This window comes from Oryzias latipes, chromosome 9 (genome assembly GCF_053564925.1).
Source record: "Oryzias latipes strain Hd-rR chromosome 9, Olatipes_Hd-rR_3.1".
NCBI lineage: Eukaryota > Metazoa > Chordata > Actinopteri > Beloniformes > Adrianichthyidae > Oryzias > Oryzias latipes.
In genome coordinates this window covers 29,260,055-29,284,023 of record NC_136245.1, presented here as the reverse complement: position 1 = coordinate 29,284,023, position 23,969 = coordinate 29,260,055, and the positions used below count along the sequence as shown (strand labels likewise).

Sequence of the window (23,969 nt, the reverse complement as noted above, 5' to 3'; positions counted from 1 at the left end):
CTGATTCTGAAAATGCTTTTTTTTCTCATTTAATTTCTTCAACATTTTTTATTTTTTTATTCTTTATCACAAGTGTGTTTTGTCGATTTTCTGCATCTAAAAGTGTCTGTTACACTCAGTTGAAAAAGTGTCACAGAGCAAACATTAACTTAAAAAAAAAGAGTCTAACTGCACACTAAAACAGCCTCATTCTATTCCACTCAGACCTTTCACAGATCTGATCAGGCAGTGGGAGTAAACCAGCTTCTCCTGATGGGAGAAAAGTCTTGAACAGCCTCTTGAAAAGCTCAGATGCTTTGAAAGCTCAGCTTGGCAAGAAGGGAAGACCTTAAAACCTTAAATATTTAGGAATATATTTTTGTGAGGAAACAAATAACCACACTGCAGACAACAGATAAAGTATTTCATATTTGACATTTCTTCGATTACGTCAGTATCTTTACACACTGCTTTAAGTACAGCAATGATATCTAAGTGGCACCAAGATGTGTGTTTATTCCACAAGTTCTTGGTGCTTCAACATTTTCTTAGCAAGAAAAAGAAAATTCACAGGAAAAAGCTTTCCTCCCTCCTTATTTTAAACACATCAGTAATACTTTATATATTTGAGGTTAACATGACACTTGTGCTCCTGATTGCAGCATTATCATTTGGAAGCACATGCACAGACTATGGCATAGAACAATTCATCATTATTATTAATAATATAATATCACCTGCATTCTTTTCTTGTCTTTTGAACAAAATCATCATTAAACTCTTTTTTTTTTTTTTTTTCCAGAAACTGGGCTGATGATTTTGTTGTGCGTCTGTTGTGTGCACACACGCACAAACCCACACACAAATGCTGTAACCTTCATTAAGAAGTGTCCTTAGCCCGAATACAGCAAACACGTTGTACCTGTTGTGAGAGGACATGAAAAACTATTGCACATTTTTCTAGTCAGAGCATGAGACTGATGTGAACATGAACAAACACAATGCCTCATCGGAGTATGTAAGGCCATGACAGTGCTTTAAGGAGGGGACAGGAAAACATTTCCCTTCTTCACGCCCTAGTGAAGTCTCTTCTTCATCAGTGCTGAACATAACATATTTTAAAAAAAGCTGCTCAATGGATGCAGTTTAATGGAACTGCAGCAGGACAGAGAGGTCTGCTGGAACTACGCTAATTCTTTAAGGAAAGGTGACATCATGCTGTTCAAGGTCAGGGATGGAAGATGGGAGTCCTTCAGCGTCTGATTTAACCCAAACTGGGGAAAAGTTTAAAAAAAACAACAACCTAGAGATGAAGTTTTTTACTGGACTTTCAGGTTGGATTCTCCATATTTAGACCCAGAGCAGCAGTTTTGGTTTTGGGTCAAAACCAGGATGCACCAGGAGGAGCTGGGGCTCTACATGTTGAAGCCGTACACCGGTTGGGCGGGGTAACCTGCGGCGGTGGCGGGGTAGCCGTAGCCTGGGTACGCTGGCTGAGGAGCCACTGGAGGAGCGGCAGCTGCAGTCAGCATCAGCTGCTGGCCTGAAAACACAAACACCGTTCAAAACTCTGCGAGGAAAAGAAATGTTTCACCTTTTCACACTGAACTTTACAGTAGGAAATCTTCACTGAAAAAGTTCAGGAATAATTTCACTTTTAATTGTATTAAAGTCTGTGTATATTTGAATAGACTAAATAATTGTAGCAAAATAATTTTATAATTGGAAAACCAGTTCTGTACTTTCTCCACAAAAAAGGAAAAAATTTCATTTAACACGTAATTCAGAATGAAAGCAAAAGGAGCAAAAGTGAATTCATTTTAACATTAAAAAATAAAATGATATTGCACTTATTTCTAAAGCTATATTTAAACATCATAATCTAGTATAGTGCAAACACACATCCAAAACATAAGGATAAGAAAAAATAGTCTAAAAACTAAACACCAAACAGGAAACAGGCACTTTTACTATGAAATTCTTTTGCATATTCTTTCAGTGGATCCTAAGATTGACTGTTAAGGACTTTCTAGTTTGCTGGTGAACCATAAGCAGTCTGTAAACCTACCAAACACTATTGGCTGAGGCTCCGTCACCTCTTCTTCAGTCTTCCTCTTGCTCTCAGCAATGTCCAGTTTGTCCACCTGAGGGCGCCAAATAGACAAAATCACTCACCATCGTTTCGGTCAGTCTAAGTTTCTGCAGCTTACTGCTCTAAAAACATTTTATTTCAGTACCAAGTTATTTAATTCAGATAGTCTAAAGTAAGGAAAAACAAAAGAACTCCTCGAAAGTTCTGGTATAAGTGACTTAGTGAAGACATGCAGGTAGAACAACTGTTTCCAGCATTAAGGTTAAGCCACAACAGAAAGAATCGGATCACTTGGCTGGGGGGAAAAAATCCGTTTAAATTTGAAAGGAGTGGGAAAAATGTGGATTTATGAAACTCTGCAAAATTATTTAATATTTTTAAGTATATTTAACATGAAATTGGATATATTATACATAATGCCCTGTTGTTTGTTTAAAACCAGCCTTTTTTAATATAAGAAATAAATATATATATTTTTTATTATTATTAATTTTATTTATTTTTTTGCACAATTAAAGCCTTCAACAGGTAAGAAGGTTAAGGAAAAGGCACATTCTGCTTTGAGTTCATGCTTGCATTCAGATCAGTGACTCCACCCCCTTCGCATGCATCGCAATCCGACAGATTATGGACCCTTTATTTTATTTCTCAGCATTACCTTATTATGATGAAAAATGCTTCAATCAATTATTGATAATGGTTAAATTGATCGATTCCTAATGATATTACTTAACTTGCTCCAAAAATTGATTCTTGATTTTTCCTGATGAAAAATAGTTTACACATTTTTAACTTTTGATACTTGATCAATTATTGCAATGAAGTTTTTTGAAACAGTGTTATGTCTATTTTACTGATTATCTTTTAATCATATACATGATTTTTATAATGAACATAATTTGCATATATTTAAGATAACTGATCTGCATTTGCCATGTTGATTTCTAAAATTGTTATTTTGTACATGATAATTTAAGTAATTCATCTTTGTCATGTGCTTTATTGATACCTATGGATTCTTAATTCTGTCTGATAAAAGTTATGAACCGGATAATAAAAAATCATGTAGTAAAACGGTTATGGTAGAACAGGGGTGGGATTATATAAATTTGCTTCCTTCCATTCCCTTTCAAGCAATATTTATTTTTTTGTTTAATTATCTTATGTTTGATACGTCATTGTATGAATCTATAACTGATTATTGTAATTGTTTTGTGAACTATTCTTATTTGATTGCTTGAAACAAACCATTTCAAAATCTAAATTAAAACAATTGTAAGCAGGTCACCCTCACTGGTTCTGATCTAAACCCTGTCTTTGTTCTGCAGTAAAACCAGGATGCACGTCGGGGGACCACAGCCTCTGCTCAGGCGTTCAGCTCACTGTGGAAGCAGCTTCCACGTGCACTAAAGTAAGCGGACGGGGCTCAAACCGCCGAGCTGAATCATTGGGAATTTCTGTTGAGTCATGATTTAAAAAAATGTTTAAAAAAATTTGGGTAAAATAAAAATTAGATTAGCGTTAATGGAAAATAGAGTTAAGTCAAAATTACATTAGAAAATAATAGAGAAAAATATTAGTTACAATTTAAGTATCAAGCTTTCCAGCTAAAATAAAGAGAACTTTCTGACCTGAAGTTAGAAACATGGGGATACATCTACTGTTTAAGAAGGTCAGGTTTTGCTCATTTTTGGGAAGGAAATATTTCATGTTGATGGTTTTGTTTTTTTGCAGATGCAGCTCCATGAGAGAAGAGTTAGAAGATGAAAAACAGCCGTTAGTCTCCATAAAGTTCAACCTCTACACGTTTCAAACAGGCTTTGGGTCCAGCATCATCACTTTTCAAAATGGGATTTAAAAACAGAAAAAAGATATTTGAATAGAGGTAAACCAGCAAAAACACATTTATGTGTTGTGTTTGTTTATTTTATCTGAAAACATCAGTTACAATCATTGTAAAGCAGTGACACTGTGCTGGTCACTGAAATGTAGTTTTTACCAGAAGCCTCTTGACCTCCACTTTACCTTTTTTGTTTTTTTAAGAATTATTCAATCAGCACACAAAGTTCTGCTGATGGAATCCATATTTTCAATGAAAATCTTTTCACAAAAACATTTTCCTAAATATTTACTTAAATAATTTATTTTTTAAAATAATTTTAAGTAATTTTTTGTGAAAAACTATATTAAAATGTGGAAGTGAGCCTCAAAAGGGACAAATTTTAGTCTGAGTAAGTTGCAAAAACATTAACGATGAAGAGGAGCCAAAACCTGTAACCCAGCACCACAGATCTTCAGGACCACAGCAAGTTAGGTTGCACTCAGGCTACAATCCATGCTAGGTTCCTACATCAGAAACCTAAGTTTAAAGTTACAGAAAGAGACGGGACACATAGAATTTAAAAAAAAAAAGAGGGCCAGAGACCGTCACCTTCGCTGCAAACTCATCAACCTGGAAAAGAATCCAAAAAAAAATGATGGCATGTGACCTTGCATGTCTACAGGTCAGCATTTTACCATAATTGACACTCATTCAGAGCTTTATTCCCTCCAGCACCAGGTATCCTGGTGCTGAAGTTGTTTGTCATTTTTCACAAACAACTTCAGTTCTAACCTTTGTGAGGTATTCTCTCATGACCTGGATGAAGTAGGGCATTGCAAAGTCCATGATGTTGTGCCTCCAGGCGAGCTCCAGCACCACGTCGGGGTGCAGGAGGTCATAGGAGGCGAACAGGCAGGCGGCAAAGCACTCCCTCCTGCCCTCCTCCAGGAACCACTGCAGCAGAGTCTCTGCCAGCTCGGCTTCCTTGGACTCTGCAGCGTACAGCATTGCATCCTGGGACGGGTCAACAGAATAAGTAAGTCATTCAAAGCTTTGATTGCTGGATACAAAAAATAAAAATAAAAAAGAAGCAAAGAATTGAGAAAGACTGCCATCTACTGGAATGTGATTTCCTCTTCTCTCCTCTTACTTTGTAAAGTTTGTCCTTCTTGCACAGCTCCACACTCTGCCTCCAGCGGTTGTTTCCCTTGTAAAGGTAAGCAGCAATACGCCGGAACTCGATCAGCTCGTGTTTTTCTAACCTCTGAGCCAGAACGATGGTGTCAAAGTTGTCAAACGCATCGATGGAGGCTCTCAGGGCCTGTTGAGATAAAAATCCCAAATGAACTGAAGCAGAGCAATACAAGGGGGTTTTAACACGAAAACTTAATGTTTCAAGACTAATTAACTTCTTACTGTATATTTCTGTGACAAAAAATAGGAATTAACAAATAAAAGTTAAAAATAAAAATATTTTTGACCTCGGTTGTTTTTGAAGGTTAGTCTCCTTTGATTTTCAGAGTAAAGGTCTTACCTGGAAGTCCTCCTCCTCTGTCAGCAGGTCGTTCAGAGCTTCATTAACAGACTTATTGTTGTGACTCTGGACGGACCTCAAGTACGGCTTGACCAGCTTCAGCTGGTTCATCTGCTCAGGAAAAAGAAACCTCATTTAATGACATTAATAATAAAAATAATAATAATAACACAACAACAGATATCGATCTTGCGGTGGTTACCTTGCTAAAAAAGTTGACTGCTCTGCTGTGGTCCAGCCGAGGGGATAAAATAGTCAGCAGGTCGTTGACTAGGAGGGGTTTGAATTCCAGGTAGAAAGACAGAGATTTATAATACAGCTCCACGTTAGCGACCTGAGTGATGGAAAAAGAAAATTGACTAAATTACACCCCAAAAAAAGCTTGTTTTAGTAATCGGAATCAAACCTGAGCCTGAGCTCACCTTAGCAATGATGTCTTTGAAGAGGCTTTCTTTCCAAGCATCAGTCGGATGGTTCATCATGGTGAGGATGGCGTTGTCGTACTCCTCGTACTTATCGTAGAGGAAAACCAGCTCGCCCCATAAATGAGCCTGTTCCGCTGCACGAAGAACCTGGACGGGGAAACATCCACAACAAAGATTTTACACCATCCAAGCCGAGGAACAGGCTTTAACGCTGACAATGTTGCTGGCAACTCCTACATAACACACGCCATTAGGATCGTGTTGCATTCCAGTGCAAAGACATTGTTTCCCGCAACAGAATCAGCTGATTTATGTCAATTGTGTAAAACATTACAACTTAAGTGTTGCAGATCAGTGCAAAACTGCTTTTCTCCAGTTCAAAAGTCCCTGGAATTACGTAAATTGCATGAAAAAGTTACGGTGGTTACGATCCCTGTGCGTTAAAGGGTTAAATAAAAAGCCTGATAAATGGAGGAAGAAATTATCTCTTATTTGAAAACACAGTATAAATGTCATAGATTGATCTTTCTTTAAATTAATTGTATTTTTTTCTGGCAGAAAACACGTTTCCTGTTAGTTTTTAAGGTAGGAATTCATGATTTGTTACCTTAGTTTAGCTACTGAAATAATGTTTTGTCAGTACTAAACAAAACTGGTTTTAGAATTAAAATGTTACCAAGAAAAATCCATATTTATTGAATCATGTCAAATCAAAAACTTAATTTAAATGCAATTGTGTGAATCGAAATCTTCATCTGGAGTCACTGAAAACCTTTTTGTGGAAATCTTAGGAGGGCAATTCTTCAGATCAAGTTACTTTTACGCTCACAAAATCTTCTCAGGATTTTTCTTCAAAGTAAAAGCATGGCCTGATTTTGCCGATATGCCATATGAATGTTAGTAGAATGAAAATTTGGATGACTAGAGCCTCCTCATAACGGAGGATTATTGATGCAAATTTTTAATATACTCACAACTGAAGCTTGAAATGTTTTAAGAAACTCTTGTCGATAAAAAGGAACCAAAATAACAGACAGAAAACTGGAGAAGATGTACCTTCGGGATGTTGACTCTGGACCAGAAGAGCTCCAGATGCTCTCTCATTTTCTGCTGTTTGAACTTGGAGTAGAGGATGGCGAGCTCTGTGAACATGCCCATGTGGGCCCGCTCCAGACCCAGCGCAGCCTCCAGCAGCGCGATCAGCTCCTCGAAGTACCCACGGTCCTGATAGTAGCTGATCAGGTCCTCCAGCTCATCGGCGTGGATCACAATGTGCAGGCCGCAGATCTGCGCCAGCCGAAACTCCTCGCCATCCACGCACGCAAAGCAAACCTTTAATGGAGATCAGAGAGGGACAAAGGAATGAAGAACACCAGTGTGGGGAATTTAAACCCTGGTCTCTAGCTCACTTGCATTTACGTTAGTCTAATTCTCCATTGCTCACTCAAAAAGGTAAATCTACAAAAAGAGCAGACGTCGTTTGTTTCTGGCTCTAAGTCAGTGCTTCTCAAATAGTGGGGGCACGGGATTGCCCAACACCAGGATCTTCTGTGCCTTTAGATGACTTAGCTCATGCTAATGATGTCATTCTTTATGAACTATTGTAGACATATTGATGACGTGTCTTTATTTTCCATAAATGTATTCTTTGTCTGCCTGTGGTTTAGTTGGTGTCAGTATTTGACATACAGACAGCAGGAAAACGGCTGCACTTTATGAGATCATAAATAAAGAATCCATCATTTAGAAAAAAATCAGCACAATGTTTTTTACCTGTTTCTTCAGACTAAAATCGTTAAATATATTGGTGCTGCTAATGTTTCAGATCAATTTACGTTTAATATTATTTATTGATTGAATTATTTTCTCAGCATCAAATGGTTCAGTTGTTCAAAATGTTTCTAGTTTCAGTAAGGAATGAAAGATTTTTTTTATTTTCAGGCTCTTTAAGCTTCTTTTTTTGCTTTAGACTATAACAGGGTTTCGGTTTGGCAAAACAGAAGTTAATATTTGTTGAACGTGGATTTATAATATATTGCTTTTTTCTTTTGTTAATGTTAAAAGATACAATTTCAGGTATACTTACAAAATTTCTATAGATACTAACCTAATATATTGTCACTGGCGTGTGTGTGTGTGGGGTGGAAGAGAGGGCATAGGGGGTGGAAACATTTTCTTTTTCATAGGGGGGGAGGGGGCCTGGCAAAAAATAATTGTCAGTGGACGATTCTAAGTGTGTGTGTGTTTGTATTTCTTGCCTCTTTCCAGGTCCGTGTGCTGTTGGCCTTCCTGGCGCTGTCCACAGCTGCCTGATATTCTTCCAGGTGGACTAATGTAGAGGCCAGACGGGCAAAGTTGGACACGTTGTTGTACAGCAGTTTGGCTGCTTCGTACATGCCCTCCTCATAACATCTATCGCCGACCTACAGAAGGAGCAAAAAGATCAGATATTTACACATTTACCAGTGAGTTTCTATCAAATAATACAAACATGCAGCATTTTAGGTTCTTTTATATTTTTTATTAAAGGTTGGTCTAACAGGCGACCTTTACTGTGAAAGTCCCACATCGATCCTCTTTTGATCTTTTGTAAAACCTTTACCAGTGGTCTTTTAATTATGATCATGACATTTTGAGGCTAACTTTCTGCAGAGTGACAGTAGTTCTTCAGAAATTTAACTCGTGAGCAGGACCATTGGTGCAACCCCCCCCTCTCCCCGTCACCCATAACTCTCTGTTAACGGGTTTTCCTGCTAGCTTACAGCTCCTCACAGCCCCACCCTAATATTACGGGTACAACAAAAATAGCTAGCAATATTGGAGCTATCCAGCCGTAAAGTTTGGATTCAGATACCAGCTCAGTGGAGGAAAACAAAGACGTACACGGATCTAGTCGTCTACAAGTGGTTGTACCAAATTGGAGTGGAGCAGAAAGCTTGTGGCCTACCCAGCGTATTTTCTATCACACAAATAAGCTCTTTCTTAAACAGTTTTTTTTCAATGGGCCCCGATTCCCAACCTTTGAATAAAGAAAAACTCAGAAATGCAATCTTAAGCTTCATTTTCATAATTTTTGTCCTCCATCATCAGAAAAATATTACATGAACATGTTAAAAACACCAAAAGTTGGATTTTGGATGTACAGCAGAGTGTACCTGCTGTATGTGAGCGTTGTTGGGTCCACTGACAAACTCTTCCAGCTCTGCCAGACGGTTCGTTTTCGCCAAAGCAAAGATCAGCTCCGTCTCCACGTACGATTCTCTGGCTTTCTTTCGAGCCATCTGCAGAAACTTGACCAAATCTTCCCAGTTATCTACAAAAAAGAAAAAAATCTCAGCTCAGCCACACAGACGACTAACAAATGCAAAGCGTAGAAATGCTACACAACAACGCCTTACTGTTCTTGCTGGCTGCATTTACCACCTCCATGTATGCTGAAGGGTCCACAGCTTTAATGTAGGAGTCAATGGCCTCCTTGACCAAGTCTCTGTGCAGCTGTGCTCGCCCCAACTGGCTCCAAACTGCAGGCTCATTACAGCGCTCTGCAAACTCATAGGCCCGGTCCAAGTTGCCGATGTGCTCGATCAGAACCTGAGGAGGAAGCAGCAAATTAACTTCCAAAGATCTGTTTATTTTTTTCATCAACAGGTGGTCAAAAACAACTTGCGTAAACTGGTACAAACTAAAAATGTGGACTTTATTTTTAACCTGAATTGCAGAGGTGTTGACGTCAAACTTCTTGAAAATAGCAAACGCCTCTTCGAAGAGCTCATTGCTGATGGCGATGTTTGCGATATCAGGAGCGTCGTAGTTGTCGAGCCGGTTAACGTACTCCATCACCCGAGTGCGGTCGGCCTTGATGGCTGTCAAAATCAGCAGGTTCTGGAGGTTTCTAGGGGACGTCACAGAGGAAATTAAGTAGAATGTCAAGCACAACAGAGTTTGCTTCAGGAAAGATGAAGCTGTGAGAATGACGTACCTGTGTTCACTGAAGACAGAGTTATCGAGCACGATCTTCTCCAGGAGTTCAATCAGCTCGTTGGGCAGGTCTGCAGTCATGAAGGCTTTGACAGTCACCGACACCTCCTCTGGATCCTGAGTTTCTGAGAGAGCTGTCTGTACCACCTGAGAATAGGTTCCAATGGACATTAAAGTGACCGACAAGACCGTTGCAGAAGTGACGGCAAGGCGGCAATGGCGGCTTGCAGATTCATTCCGGGTTTCAACTGGACTACAAACTGGTTCTGATTCAAACTGGTTGGACTTTATGGAACTTTTGCACATTCGTCCCTCCTCCGACCATCAGGTCGAGGTTAACAAACGTTTGCAGTTTATGTGGAGTATTTTTGTCCAGGGTTCCATATGGCCACCCTGTCACGCTAGGTGTAGCCTTGTAGCTATCAAGCTAGCGGTGGTTAGTGTATGGCTTCGAGAGGCTACTCTGTAAGTCAGCCTGCACAATAAATTGCAAATTTATCCTTATTGCAATATCAAGCAATATTGCAATATTGATCACCAATATAGCAAATTGCGAGTTTTCCTCATGTGGTGCTGTCCTAGTGCTAAGGTCCACGCAGTGGCTTTATTAAAGTGGAGAAAACAGCTCTTATTTGTGGTTACTTAAGGCGATGTCACACAGTGCATACTGCACAGATGAAAATTTGTCATACATGAAGAGATGTGGAAAAAGTGAGAAAAGTTGGGGTCGTTATGTGAAATTTTTACAGAAGTATCACAAATTAACCACTTCAAAACCACGGAAGATTAAGCCACACAAAGAATACTTAAAAAAGCGTAGAACATGATATGTGTACCGTACACGCAACATAAAAGTTATACTTCTGTGGTACATACTGGAAAAGTCTGTTAGACATCTGCGGACATACGTGGAAAAGAAGCCAAATATTTGCGTAGGCATCTTGCAAAAATCACGCACAACATAAAATGTATGTAATAACTGCGTACAAACTATGTGAAATACGCGTAAACTACGCAATTCTCCACCCACCAAAAATTTTCAAAACCAAATTCACGTAAAGACCTGTCGGCCGAAACCCTCGACGGACATCTGCACATAATGACAAACGCAAGAAACACTCAAGAATTACATACACCACGCATGTATCATGAAAGACCAAAATTTAATAAATGGAAAATGTGCATAGTGGCTGTGTTACATGACCTTTAGGGAGCAGAGGAAAAAACCCAACCTGGTCAATGAGCGGTCTTCTGAAAGGGTTGTCCTCATCCAAGACTTTGGCCCAAAGTTCTGGGTCTTTCCGTCGTACCAGATAACGAGCTTCACTCTTAAATAATGAGTTTTCATTGCAAACCTGACAGGGAAAAAAAGGAAAACTGTGGTTGAAACTTTCCATCAAAGAGTTCTCCTCAAACTGATGATTTGCTCTTCACACACTTTGATGAGCTCCATGTCACATTGTCCTCGTTCATAAGCCACGCAGGCCAGATGAGGGTCTCTCTTCTCACAGTAGCGTCCCACGATGGCGCTGTCATAAAACGGGTTCTCCTTCAGGAAGCGCTCCGGCGTGTTGTTGCTGTCAATGTAGATCTTAGCCAGAGCATTATGGGTAGCTGGCTCCTCACACCCTTCATGGATACGGGACTCCAGCCATGGCAACAAAAGCTTTAGCCTAACAAGAGCAGTTGAAATGAAAAAAAATGCTTTTAGAAAGTGAAATGAATTAGGAAGCACTTATTTACAGAAATTCTGAAATAATGGATCACAGTATTTAAACGAGTTAGTTTAACAAAAAGTACTTTTATGGGGTCAAATCAGAATAATCTTAAAGTGAATGAAAAACCAGATTGTACATTTAAAACAGCTCTAAAATCCACATTGTAAACTTAAAGGAAATATATTTAAAAAAATTGGGGAAAAAATTGTAAATTTGAAAGAAATATATTTTAAACTCGTTATTTTTGCTCTAAAACAGCATCTACTGTTATAGATGTATCAAACTTTGGGAGAGCATCATCACCGCTGTACGCCACATCAGAGGAGGGATGACACAGATGCCGTTTTGGAGCGGAAATGACGTCAACATAACATCTTTCAAAGTGATGTCAATCATGTCCCGGTAGCCAATGGGCTCAAAGCTGCACACCAAAGTAAATTAAGATCAGCAAAAAAAAAGGAAAGGCTGAATTAAAACTGTAAATTGATGAACTAAAGTGTAAAAGGATAGAAATAAGAAACAGAAGTCAAAAATGCAACTTTCAAATTTACAAACTTTCAGATATAAATTTTTTTCTAGATGAAAACATTTCTTTTAAATTTTCGATATTTCCTTCAAGTTTAAAAATGCATACTTTTGAGTTTAAAACTGTTTTCAAATTCGAAAACTTTTTAAAACTTTTATTGTTTACCATATAATTTTTTCTAATTTTAAATCTCGTTTTTCTTTTACTTTAAGCTGATTTAACCCCATAAACTTCTGCAGCCAAACTAAAAAAAAAAAAAAAGTTATAGGGACTTTAGGGCAGTGTAATACCAATCACTAACACTAGATGGTGGTGTTCTGCATTTATCAATCAGTTCTATCAATCTCAGAATATTCTGAGGGGGGGAGGGTTCGTGGTAATAAATCTTTAGGGTTTTTCGGTGTATCTTACATAAGTGTTCAACACCAACACCCAATGCAGTCCGGCAGAACTCTGCAATGAAGCAAGAGGATTGCCTCTATTCACATCACAATAATTATTTAAAGCTGACAGACAAAAGGTCATCTATATTCGGAGCTACAACCTCTTTTTAAAAAACATTTCAGTGCCAGAAGGACTAAAATACCTAAAAGCTCTATTTAACTCTATATTCCTTTGGCTAATAATGCTATACAAAAGCTGAAGTTCACTTTAGACAGATTGAAGTATTTTCAATGATTCTGCGTAATCGTTTGTCGTTGTGGCAGATCGAAGCGGTGCAACAGGTAAGAACTCGGCAAAAAAAAAAAAACGGGGGGGATGGCTTCACCTGTTCCTTTTCTCAACTTCCTCCACCAGCTCATCAGTGGAAAACTGTCCTCGTACCACCATGATCAGATTCTTGATGACATCCTCCGAGCAGTCAACATCCAACAACCCACCGATCACCACAGGCAGACGGCTGGGGTTCACCTAAAAACGGATGAAGACAAGTTTGAAACAAAAGGCAATCTGCATTAGATAGAAAGTTATGCCCAAACGTCTCAGTAGCAGCGTGGATCTTACTTTCTGCACGTAGATTTCAATGTACTTTTGCAGACTGTTGCGGTAGAGGTACAGCACCAGGTCATGGACAAAGTCAAAGCGATCACACACAATGATGAGAGGAAGCTGGTCAGTTAGCTTAGCCTCCTGCAAACAGAGGAACCATGAGATTCACGTACGATCAGCTGTGTGCAAACGTTTGTTCACAAAGGGTCTCCCTACCTTGAGGAAGTTTTTAACCCGGTCTGGGTCATAGCAGTTGCTCTCCCTGCAGATTCTTTCCACCTCTTTGATTTGGCCCGTCTTACAGGCAGCCTGAATGTACTTGAAGTGGACATCGGGCTCCTGGCTGAAATTCACGATGGACCCCAGGAAGTAAAACAAGCCTTGAGTGGAGTTCGTGAGAGGAAACGGCAAAGCAGCGGTTTAAAAAGACTTGTTGGAATCCGACAGGATGCAGACAGAACATCATCTCTCCTACCCTCATAACTCTTGAAGGACTCAAAAAGCTCTACCAGCGCCTGAGTTCCCAGCTGCTCGTGATACTTTGAGGCTACCTGGACACACAACTGCAGGTTCTGCCGGATGTTAGCTGACAGCATGGCCCTCAAACACTCCAGCGAGTCTTCAACAGACAAGGAGCCAAAAAAGTTTAAGAGCCACTAGAAGACAAAACAGAATAAGGTGGAAAGTGAGGAAAAAGAATAAAACAAGCCCAATGGAGATGGATGTTCACAAGCCTGACTGCACCTCCACAAACAAACCTCGGGGTTGAGCAGATGCGTGTGCACCACAGCTCGTTTGATGTCGTACATGTCAGTGTAGTGTTCGAGAGCTCTCTGCAGAAGCCCCGCCTTCTCGCACAGCTGTGCTACATGAGCGCGGTCGTAGTGCGTGAACATCTGGTTCCCCAGGATTGCATCTGCAACCTAGAAATGTTGGAAGTACACATGAACACACAAATCAGCTTTAAAATCACGGAGAATTTGGCGTCTGGATGAGAACGGAACAATGGCGTCTTCTCAGCAAACAAAACGTAGCTCATATAAACTAAAAAAAGAAACACTTGAACTCGGTAATTTCCTAACTCAATTGTTTACAATGAATTAGGAATGAATTTAATGTAAAGGTTTTAAAAAAGATTTTAGTATTAAAACAAAAGAGTTATTTCCACAACTATTTAAAAGATAAATAATTAGAGCAAGTGGTAAAACACACAAGAAGGCCTCAGACCACTAAGGGTAAAACCTCCAATCCACCATGTTTTATTAGTAATATTTTCTACATCTAACCCGGGGTGGGCAGACTTTTGGACTTGTGGGCCACGAAGGGCCGGACCAGGAGCTTTCATCATTTTTTACAGCTTAGAGAGAACCTCTCCAGCAGTGCAAAAATCCCTGATGATTATAAAGTCAGTCTGCACTCATACTTAGTCTGATTCTTCTAACCTGGGTGAAAACAGCAGTTGGCTTCTGTCATATGGGTGTGAATGGCATCTTCATTGAAAATATCTTCAGCAAATTCAAGTCAGGAAGTTCACCTGGGGTGCGTGTATCAGGTTCATCTCCAGCAGACGTGTTTGCAAGTGTCCTTCGGTGGGGCGGTTGTTCTTTAAAGCATCCAAAAGAAAGGAGGTGCACTGCTGGATCAAGCTGCCCTCCATGAAAACATCCACAATCTACCACAAAGAAAGCAAAATGTTAGCTTCGTGCCAGTTAGTTTAATCACCAACCATCTGTGAAGAACGATTTCACTCAGGCAGCAACCAGGGAAATCTTTCAATGTCTTTGGATCTGTGGAGGCAAACGCCTTAACCTACACTCTTCCATCCTCCCGTCTGCAGCATATTAAAGCGTCTGAGTGGCTTTGAAGGAACGAGGGAGTCGCAAACTGACTGAATTCCTGAAATTGCTGCCACATCTGGCATAACACAGATGGAGACTCCTGCAGAGTGTTTGTGGGCTGTAACACATGGGAGGCTAGTGCCAATGTCTGCTTCACCTGGTTGATGTTGGCCAGCGGCTCCTCGTCCTGGACCAGCATCTGGGCAAACTGTAGTCCCTGATCTGGACTGACACGCATCACATTCCTCAACAAAAAGATCCAGTCTGGAGAGTAGCCAACCTTTGCAAAATGAACAGAAAATGACTAATTGTTTGCAGCTTTATTTACATTTTTGCAATTAAAAAAAGAAAAGCAAATGACTAGATATTGGGAAGAAAAAAAAAAAACAAATGCAATCCAAGGAGTGTTATGTTTTAATAAATAATTTATTATGAAAACAAAAATGAGATATCCGAGTTATTTGCTTACCTTTTTGGCATACAGTACTATTTTCTGGAATTGGCCCGTCTCTGCAAAGCACTGAATGACCTTGTTGGGGACGTTGGCTCTGAGGTACACACTAAGAGCCAGTGTTGGGTCAGTGGCTTTCACCAGGTCTCCCAGCTCCTCTGAACACTCCAGCTGCATCACAAATACAGCCATAATCACAAGGATGGTCGGGTGAAAACCAACATTGCAGCAAAACATTCCTGAAAACTAGTCCAATGCATAATCTTTTGTACAACAAAGGTTGTTTTTTTTTTTGTTTGTTGTTTTTACTGTTGCAGGGCCACAGCAGGGGACCTTATAGACTCACTAAGATGAAAATTGTGTTGATGAGGGTTTTTAAAATATTATTGTAGCAATTTTCTGATGATAGAGGACATACATAAAGAAAATTAAGCTTAAAATTGCATTCCTGAGAATTTCTCTATTTAAATATTGTGAATCAGGAGCAGACAAAAAAAGCTGTTTGAAATAGAGGGCATTTGTGATGTAGACAATATGCTGGACGTGGCGCAAGCTCCCTGCTCCGCTCCATTCCTATGCATCCACACACAGACGTCTAGATCCAGGAATGTCTTTGTTGCCTCTGTACAGCTGGATAGCTCCAATATTACACACCGTTTTTGTTGCACCGGCTATGCTAGGTTGGGGCTGTGAGGGGTTGTATGCTAGCAGGAGAGCATGAAAACAGAGAGCTCTCAGCAACGGAGAGGGGTCCAGGCCAGGCCACAACTCAAGAGGCAAATTTCTAATGAACTACTGCCACTCTGCAGAAACTATGGCCTAAAAAACGGCACAGAACTTTTGATTTAGCTGAAACTGGCATAATCATAATTTGCTTTGAAAATAGGTCAAAGGATAATTGGAGTGGGGCCTTATATATTGGTTGATACGTTGGTATGATGGGATTTGACGACATATTTGAAGAAATAATTCACTCCAAGTGTTCCAAAAAAAAAACCTACATGCTTGAAATATTCGTCCATACTATTTATACGGACACCATCACATACTATTTGTTCATGCACTAAGTTGTTGAGGCTCTTTAAGTGGATTAGGAAGAAGCTCCAACATTTTTAAGGTCAGGTTTTAAAGGTACAGGAGATTTGTGTGTAGCGCAGGAACAAGAACTATACATGTGTCTACTTTTTAAATTCACTTCATAGTAGGGCCGATATGATCTGAGTAAACTTTTTAAGGACTGCTGCTTCGTTGCGGAGCAAACCAGTCACAGCAATTATCCCTAAATTCCAGCATCACACAGCTGTTCCAGCGCTCACACACCCACCTTGTCCTCCTTCAGCCATTTCTCTAGAAGCTGCTTGCGGCCCTGTTGCAGAACAGGCCTGCACAGCTCCAGAGACTCAAACTTGTTGAGCTGGCCCTGGTCCAAGAGAATCCCAAAGTATTGCAAGAGAGGGGAGGCCTGACCCGGCTGGGCTGGGACGCTCTGGAACTTACGAATGGTTTCTGCCGTTCGCAGGATACCCTGAGGGGAGGACAGACATCAACACAATGGGGGGATTATTGGTGAGAGGAAAAAAAACAAGGGAGTAGAGAAAAGTCTGAATCGTTTCAAGAATTTCATGGTTGATGCGATAAGTCCCCATGAAAGCATGTTTACTTTTTCCCCATCATTAAATCTAATGTACATCTTCTGCCATTTTATCCCTTTCGGGGTCACGGGGCTGCCGGAGCCTTTCCCGGACACTTGTGGGCGAAGGCAGGGGATGCCCTGGACGGTTCGCCAGTCTGTCGCAGGGTCACACATATCACACACACCCATTCACACTCACACAAATCTAATGTGGAGTTTAAAAGTTCGCATTAAAAGTTTTGAGAGACGCTGACCTACATTCTAAAATTTAGCAGTAAAAAACCTCCCTTCTCATCTGGTGTGCATTAGAACGAGCGGTGTTCCCCTGCAGAGACCTTTAGCATACCTTGGGTGCTGATGCAGCAACCTTTGCAGCCTCTGAGTAACTTCCCTGAGCAAACAGGGTGTTGAACTTCCTCCCAAAAAGTTCTTCAGCTCCCGCAAGGTTCGACCTCACAGCAATCTTCAGAGCGAGATCTGGGTTCTGCAGGACGTTTGTGACGTAATTCACAACGTTCTCCTCTTCGACACACACGGATAAGACCTACAGAGAAGAGAAGATTAAATTAACATGAAAGCATTTCAAAGTTGCTTTTCTGATTTCCTGCTCCATAACATCAGCGTGAATCAGTAAAACGCTTTGTTTCTCACTTGTCCCTTTTTGTTGACACCGATGATCCCTGACGTGGCCTCATGGGGCGCCGTTACAAAGATGGTCTCTGCGCTGATTCGGTTCATGTAGATGCAAACTCCACACTCAAGGTCGTACAGATGAATGTAACCGTACTTTGTAATCAAATATATTACACCGTGTTTGTTTCCAATCTAAAAAAAAAAAGCAGACAGTGCATTAAGCATCAAATGGAGCTTAAAAGTCCACCTCCTTGTTCAGATTCTTCACCTGCATGGCCACAGGAAAGTCTGTCTGAGCCTCTGGAGGGAAGAAAACATCCACTGCTTTCTTAGCAAACGGCTGGTTTCCTGCAGCTGGCTGACCGACTTCAATTATGTGCAACTGAAACAAAAAAGATTGCATAAATTAGAGGACTTAACTGTGACAGTCACATATGATGATGTCAATAATTTAAGTGAAGATTTGGATGGATTATTTAAACCTTTCCTCCAGCCTGTGAGCGCACAGCAAAGCAGAAGAGGGTGGAAGGTTTGGCATTTCCCTCCACTGTAAACTCCCCAAAGGCAGCCGCATGGCCCTCGATGGGCTGGGACACTTTTCTGTCGACGGAATAAAGCTGCATTGCTCCAACCACACGGTTTTGCTGCCGAACCAAACAAGAGAGTTAGAATAGAACAAAGCATTGATGGTCAGTGACTAAACTTTGCAGGTTCAAAACCCTGACATGATCACAACACATTTGTTGATGAGAAATAACACACGTGGCCCATTTTTTTGGAAGACTTTAGGTATGGCCGGAATTTTTTAAAATAGTTATTTAAAATTTTTACATTCACAGAAATACACAGTGAGTCTTGGAAATGATTCTTATTATTAGTTAAAACACTACTAAATAGACAGATATTTGTAGGTTTTTCCTGTCGAGGGAGTTGCCCATCACAGGCATTATGCCTAAATGTACTTATAAAAGAACAAAGCAGCAGCTTTTATTATGAAATAAAGAGGTCCCTTGTTTAGCATTGAAGTTACGTTCTAAAAACAACAATCAATAAATTAAATCTGCAAAGCAGTAATCCTACTTATTTTACCATTTTAGACTTTTTAGCTGTAAAACCCCTCCATATTCATGTTATACACTTTTCTCAGAAACACATTTCAACACTTTTCTCTCCTAATAAAACTCTTAACATTCAAACGTTCATAAAAAAAGTCAAATTTTATAGAATGAAAAGGAAGATTTGTGCAGATTGACACGGTTTACGACCAATCAGGACACGGAACACAATGCACTGTAAAAGAAAAAAAGCATGCAGAGTTACAGACACAGAAGTACAAATAAAAACCCTGCATAACAGAAAGACTGCAAAAGGTGAACCGCCATGTAGCAAGGGGCCACCATTTTACTTCTTTCCAGCTATTTTTCACCAAACTTGAGCTTTTCCAAAAAAAATAAGCAGAGATGAATGTGTTACAGAAGGAATGATGACTAAAAATCCATTAGGACAAAATAAAAAGATAAACATGTGACATCATTACTGAACATCAATAACTCATTAAAAAGCGACTGTCTTTGTCCAACAAATGCAGAGGAAAAACAGTATTGGTCAAGTTGTCCCATAGTTTGGTCTGCAATGTTCATCACAGAAACACTTCAACTGCAAGAGACAGAATGTTAAAAAAAAAAGAAAAATAAGAAAAATCAAGGAAATCGCTTTGTAGATTTTTAAAAGAATGTCTTTGTCTAATGGGACAGAAAACAAGTATTTAGCTTTAACAAACCGAGATTTCTGTCCCTCACAGACCTTTTCCTTTTTCTTTAAGAAGCTCTTCAAATCCTCCACTGGTTACCTGTATTAATGTCACCTGTTTGAACTGGTTGTCCTCACTCTTAAACAGTCAGACTGCAACATCCTTGTTCTGAGGTAAACAAGATAAACATTTTAAACCTACACTAAACAGGTTTTAAAGGCACAGTGTTGCAGCCATGTGATTCATTTACTTTGAATGAGTTGAACTTTTCCTCTTTTTAAAATGATCTTAAGCATAAAGCATCCAGACTTTTTAAAGGACCTGCGAAGTTCTTTCTAAAGTGAGCTGTACTGATTTTATTTTTGGTTCCGTGGGGCTCCAGAGTATAAAGAAATAATTCTTTCCAAAGACCTGACATTGTACCTCATGACGTCTTCACTAAACATGCCTCTGCCGTCATACCTGTGCAGAGATTCCAATCAGCAGTAACCACTTCTGTTGCTCGTCAGTTCGGTAGTTAATGATCTGACATCCCGCCAGACTGGCGTGCCGATCGAATACTTTGGTCGGTTGGGAATCCCCCTCCATGCTCCAGTGGTAGACGGCTGAATCCGTCACCAGGGCGACAGTGTTTACTGATATCCACTTCCAGAACATGACTTCCTCCGTCATGGTGTGAGCTTTCATCTTACTTTTCATCTCAATGTTGAAAATCTGCAGGGTCTTTGCAGCTGGAAGGAGGAAAATAACATGACAATTAGCAAGAGGTGAACAGATGATTTTGCAGTTCAACCCATTAAACGCCATAGGATATGGTCAATGAAATGCCACTCACTGTTTGGATGATAAATTAGTGGAAATCATGAATAAAACTGTCTAAAAATCTACAGAGCACATGCCTTATGAAGCTACAAAGAACAGAGGCTGCATTAGCTTCCACAACCGTGTAACAAAACAAAAAGGTGATGTAATGCAGGTGAGTGCTGAAACTACACAAAATCCCACAACACACCGGTTTTATCACAGTTCCCTTATGTGGAGCAGAGGACGATTGTGATGGTGATATGAACCCTGGCACACGCTTACACTAAGCTTTGCACATAGAGTCCTGCACTTTTGCCTGAGTAAGATCTGATGCTGCATACCACAGACACAAGTCATGCTAACACATGTACAGGCCTCAAAAAGGAGAGGATCGTCCGCAGGTCACATCGAACTGTTCCCTCTAAACTGTTTTCAGTCTTAAATTTGTTACAAAAAAAGTTCTTTGTGAAAGATATGGGAAGCTTTATGAGATAGATAGACAGACTGACAGAAAGCAACTCACCGTCTGTGAAATGACAGAACGCAAAGGAGAAAAAGCAAAGTGTCAATCAGGTAAAAGCAAGGAGACAAAGATAGACCACAGGTAAAGAAACAGGAGGGGGAAGCAGAAAAAAGCATTAGGATCTGTGCTTTAGGAGCTACAAACACGCAGATGATCGTTTGTTTAACTGATTTTGTATAAAGGAGCAACACCTTAAATATTTACAGCATTTATGGCACTTCTACAAATATCCCTTTAACTATTTAACACCAGAGATGTCATTGGGGACACCTAAATAACAGATGCTCTTGACACACTGTGCCCCTTCCACCGTTCAACGATCAACATAATCAGACGTGGAGAAAAGCAGCTTTGCACAAATATGCAACGCTTTTTGATATTGTTAAGTGTAGGAAAGCAGCATGAGGCCGCTTTTCACCCTTTCCGAATCTGCTGGAGTTACGTTAATTGCATAAACGGTTAAAGAGTTATGATAGTTTAACAATGAACTACCTCCAGTGTTAAATGGTTAAGGCAAAGACTTCGTATGCCCAAGTCTTCACACAATTACTTTTTAAGTATTTAAGCACAATAATACACTCAAGATCTGGCCTTAAGTCAAAACCAAAAAGAACTTTTTTCTCTGTCAGCCACAGATTATTTTTTCATCCATCCATGTTTGTTTAGCTATTTCTGTCTTTTTTACCCTTTAAGGCGATAACCTTGCTGGCGGGATTCATTATGGCGCTGTCTGCAGAAATGGGTCTCCTCAGAGGGTTCGTGGGGTCCAACAAGTCAACAATCACCACTTGGTTCTGGTCTCCCACCTTCTCTCTGATGCAGATGAACTTGTCCGACTCCATGGTCAGATAACTGAAGCCAATGTTGGCTGGGTTTATGCCCAGGTTCTGCAGCTGGAAAAGAGGGGCAGAAAATGAGAAAGTACATCCACCAGCTGTGCTCATCATCATCTACTGAAAAGTAATGTTGGCTGCTACAGGACAAAGCATTTTTAAAGGACTATCGTTGTTTTTATGATTGGCATCAACCAATCACTTCTGAAGGTTTTTCATTATGCAGTCACAACATAACGCTAGCCTTTATTCATGAGTCCACATTTCAAAATGTTAGTTGTGGTAAGAAGAAATCAAAAGGTTAAAAAATATATATATTAATTAAGCAAATAGAAACATAGAGACGCTATGATTTAACATGAGATCAGCAAAAGATAATCATGAAAACTTGACACACAGATGAGCAAAATGTAAGCATTTACAGAAAACTCCATGTTGACCCAACAATGAAGCAAGTTTTATGGTTTTATAAATAAAGAAAAGGGGAAAAGAAAGAACTCTCAGAAGGTGTAGAGACTTTCCCAATGACTGGACACGGATATGAAAGGAGTGAAGCTTTTGAGTCAATGAAAAAAATGAGAAGATAAGACCGGTTCAAACCATGAAGGGAGATTGACATTTGTTTAATGGACTAATGATCTGATGAAGTTCTAAAGTAAAAAAAAATCAAAAACTATCAGACTTCCCAATTTTTGTAGTTTTACATCTAACTATCTTTATATATGTCCTCTATCAAGAACATGTAAAAAATGCTACATGTTGAAAAGATCAAAAGCACAACTTTCATGGGAGTGGGTCTTTAAAAGTCTGATATCCTGGTTGTGACACTGCCGACGCGTTTTGGATCAGGCCTGAGTAAGATGCAGAGATGTTGAGCTGGTAAATCAACAATATACCAACTTTGATTCTGGGTTTTGAAGACTTACGTGAGTTCTGTGAACTACAGCTGAAGATGACATATTTTCCTTTGCAATGTCATAACTAAAACCAAAACAAACAGCTGATGACAATTCTGCACAGAAAGCCGCTCCTTAAATTATTGTATAAACTAAAAACAGAACTGAAAAGATAGCGAACAACAAGCAGTGGTCTTCCAATGAATGAAGACGCTGAATTATGCAGTCTGAGGCAAGCAGAAAGGAATCCTCTTCACAAGGACACTACTATCTCTCAGTTGGCTGGCAGAGCAGGACAACAAATCATGACCGCTGAGCCATTTAGGCCAAGTCTTCTTCAGAACAACAAGAATGTTAGCGGTCAGCAGTCAGGGTTGAGCAGATGAGATCTGCATTCAAAGAAAAGTCTCAATTAACTTAGTTTTAATTACATCTAGTCGGATGAAACAACTATGATGGTACTATCACAATTTATATATTTAAAATCAACCAACTCTCTGGTAGGGGAACAGGGCCCTCAGTGGCGGTGGCAGTGTCCCTCAGGTGCTACCTTCCTGGGCTTGGTGGTCCTCTCTCTACGCAGAGAGAAGGATACCCGAGTTCTCTGGCTAGGTCATGACCCGGGAATTGCATCACATGCAAATCTGAGGGTGTCAGTGTCCCTGTGGTGCTGGTTCTGGTTCTTGCCTCCAAGCGGTGGGCCTCTTCAAAACTCCCAACAGGAGGGGTGCCTGGAGCAAGGGGCGGGTCTCCCTTTCGGGGGGGCTGGTTCTTGGCTTGGGTAGAGGGATGCTCAGAACTCCCAGGTGATGCCGGGCTGTTCGTCAGGGGCTGGGGGGACTCTCCTGTATGTGGGGTCATGTGCTAGGCCCCCTGGCATGGCAGGAGTGTTCTCTAGCTGGGCTAGGGCTCACACTTAGTGCCCCCTTGCTCTCTGGTGTTGGGGGCCCTGTGGCGGTCCCACTGGACTCGCTGTGGGTGGCGACGTTGGGTTGCCCTTTGGATGGAATCCCTTGATCTACAATCTTGTGCAGGTGTGGGGCCGTGGCTGCCCCTGCTGCTTCGGCTGGGGTCTTGGTGTGGGGTTGACCTGCCCCTCTTTTTACATTCCATCATCCACTACAGTAGATGGCGGATCATCACCTGAACACAGGTGCCAGTGTGTTTGTTTGTATGCATAAATACGTGCCTTTCAGCTATGTACATGGTGACATGTATGTTTCGAGGTTTTAGGGCCAACAGGTATGTTTGTAACATTTGAGTGTCTGTAGCCAAACCCCGCCCTTTTGACTAAAATCTACACCTGACAGTAATGATGATATCTTTCCAGCAATGTGTTGCTTTGTGGTTCTATTACCCACCCCTCCACAAACATTTATTTAATCATCTTGCTCTCTTATCCCCCCTCTCTAGCATCTTACTCTTTCCTTTTCTCTTCTCTTTTCCATCCGGACTAACAAAAAATGTATAAAACATAATATAAATAAAGTTTATCCTCAAATACAAAATGGGTTTATACAAATATATACCTCACGTGTTAGAAG

General features: G+C 40.3%; 1 protein-coding gene across 3 annotated transcripts in view; it reads right to left on the bottom strand.

Annotated features, from left to right (window-relative positions):
- Positions 1-388: 388 nt before the first annotated feature.
- The window catches only part of cltcl1 (clathrin, heavy chain-like 1), a 31,617-nt gene continuing 8,036 nt past the window's right edge, over positions 389-23,969 (bottom strand). The window contains exons 2-32 of one of the 3 annotated variants that reach the window (XM_023958265.2): positions 21,382-21,589; positions 19,832-20,100; positions 18,102-18,263; positions 17,888-18,001; positions 17,638-17,811; positions 17,333-17,530; positions 16,678-16,878; positions 15,372-15,524; positions 15,060-15,182; positions 14,599-14,736; positions 13,823-13,987; positions 13,540-13,720; positions 13,281-13,444; positions 13,080-13,205; positions 12,844-12,986; positions 11,269-11,503; positions 11,063-11,185; positions 9,832-9,977; positions 9,561-9,744; positions 9,251-9,443; positions 9,008-9,165; positions 8,111-8,275; positions 6,909-7,184; positions 5,850-5,999; positions 5,630-5,761; positions 5,428-5,538; positions 5,044-5,214; positions 4,686-4,907; positions 4,497-4,523; positions 2,048-2,123; positions 389-1,522 (exon numbers count right to left, since the gene is read on the bottom strand). In XM_023958265.2, the coding sequence (XP_023814033.1) occupies positions 1,395-1,522; positions 2,048-2,123; positions 4,497-4,523; positions 4,686-4,907; positions 5,044-5,214; positions 5,428-5,538; positions 5,630-5,761; positions 5,850-5,999; positions 6,909-7,184; positions 8,111-8,275; positions 9,008-9,165; positions 9,251-9,443; positions 9,561-9,744; positions 9,832-9,977; positions 11,063-11,185; positions 11,269-11,503; positions 12,844-12,986; positions 13,080-13,205; positions 13,281-13,444; positions 13,540-13,720; positions 13,823-13,987; positions 14,599-14,736; positions 15,060-15,182; positions 15,372-15,524; positions 16,678-16,878; positions 17,333-17,530; positions 17,638-17,811; positions 17,888-18,001; positions 18,102-18,263; positions 19,832-20,100; positions 21,382-21,589 (5,016 nt within the window). In that variant the 3' untranslated portion in view covers positions 389-1,394. The remainder of the gene's footprint in view (positions 1,523-2,047; positions 2,124-4,496; positions 4,524-4,685; positions 4,908-5,043; positions 5,215-5,427; positions 5,539-5,629; positions 5,762-5,849; positions 6,000-6,908; positions 7,185-8,110; positions 8,276-9,007; positions 9,166-9,250; positions 9,444-9,560; positions 9,745-9,831; positions 9,978-11,062; positions 11,186-11,268; positions 11,504-12,843; positions 12,987-13,079; positions 13,206-13,280; positions 13,445-13,539; positions 13,721-13,822; positions 13,988-14,598; positions 14,737-15,059; positions 15,183-15,371; positions 15,525-16,677; positions 16,879-17,332; positions 17,531-17,637; positions 17,812-17,887; positions 18,002-18,101; positions 18,264-19,831; positions 20,101-21,381; positions 21,590-23,969) is intronic. The other 2 variants (XM_078953250.1, XM_023958268.2) reach the window with 2 other exon arrangements.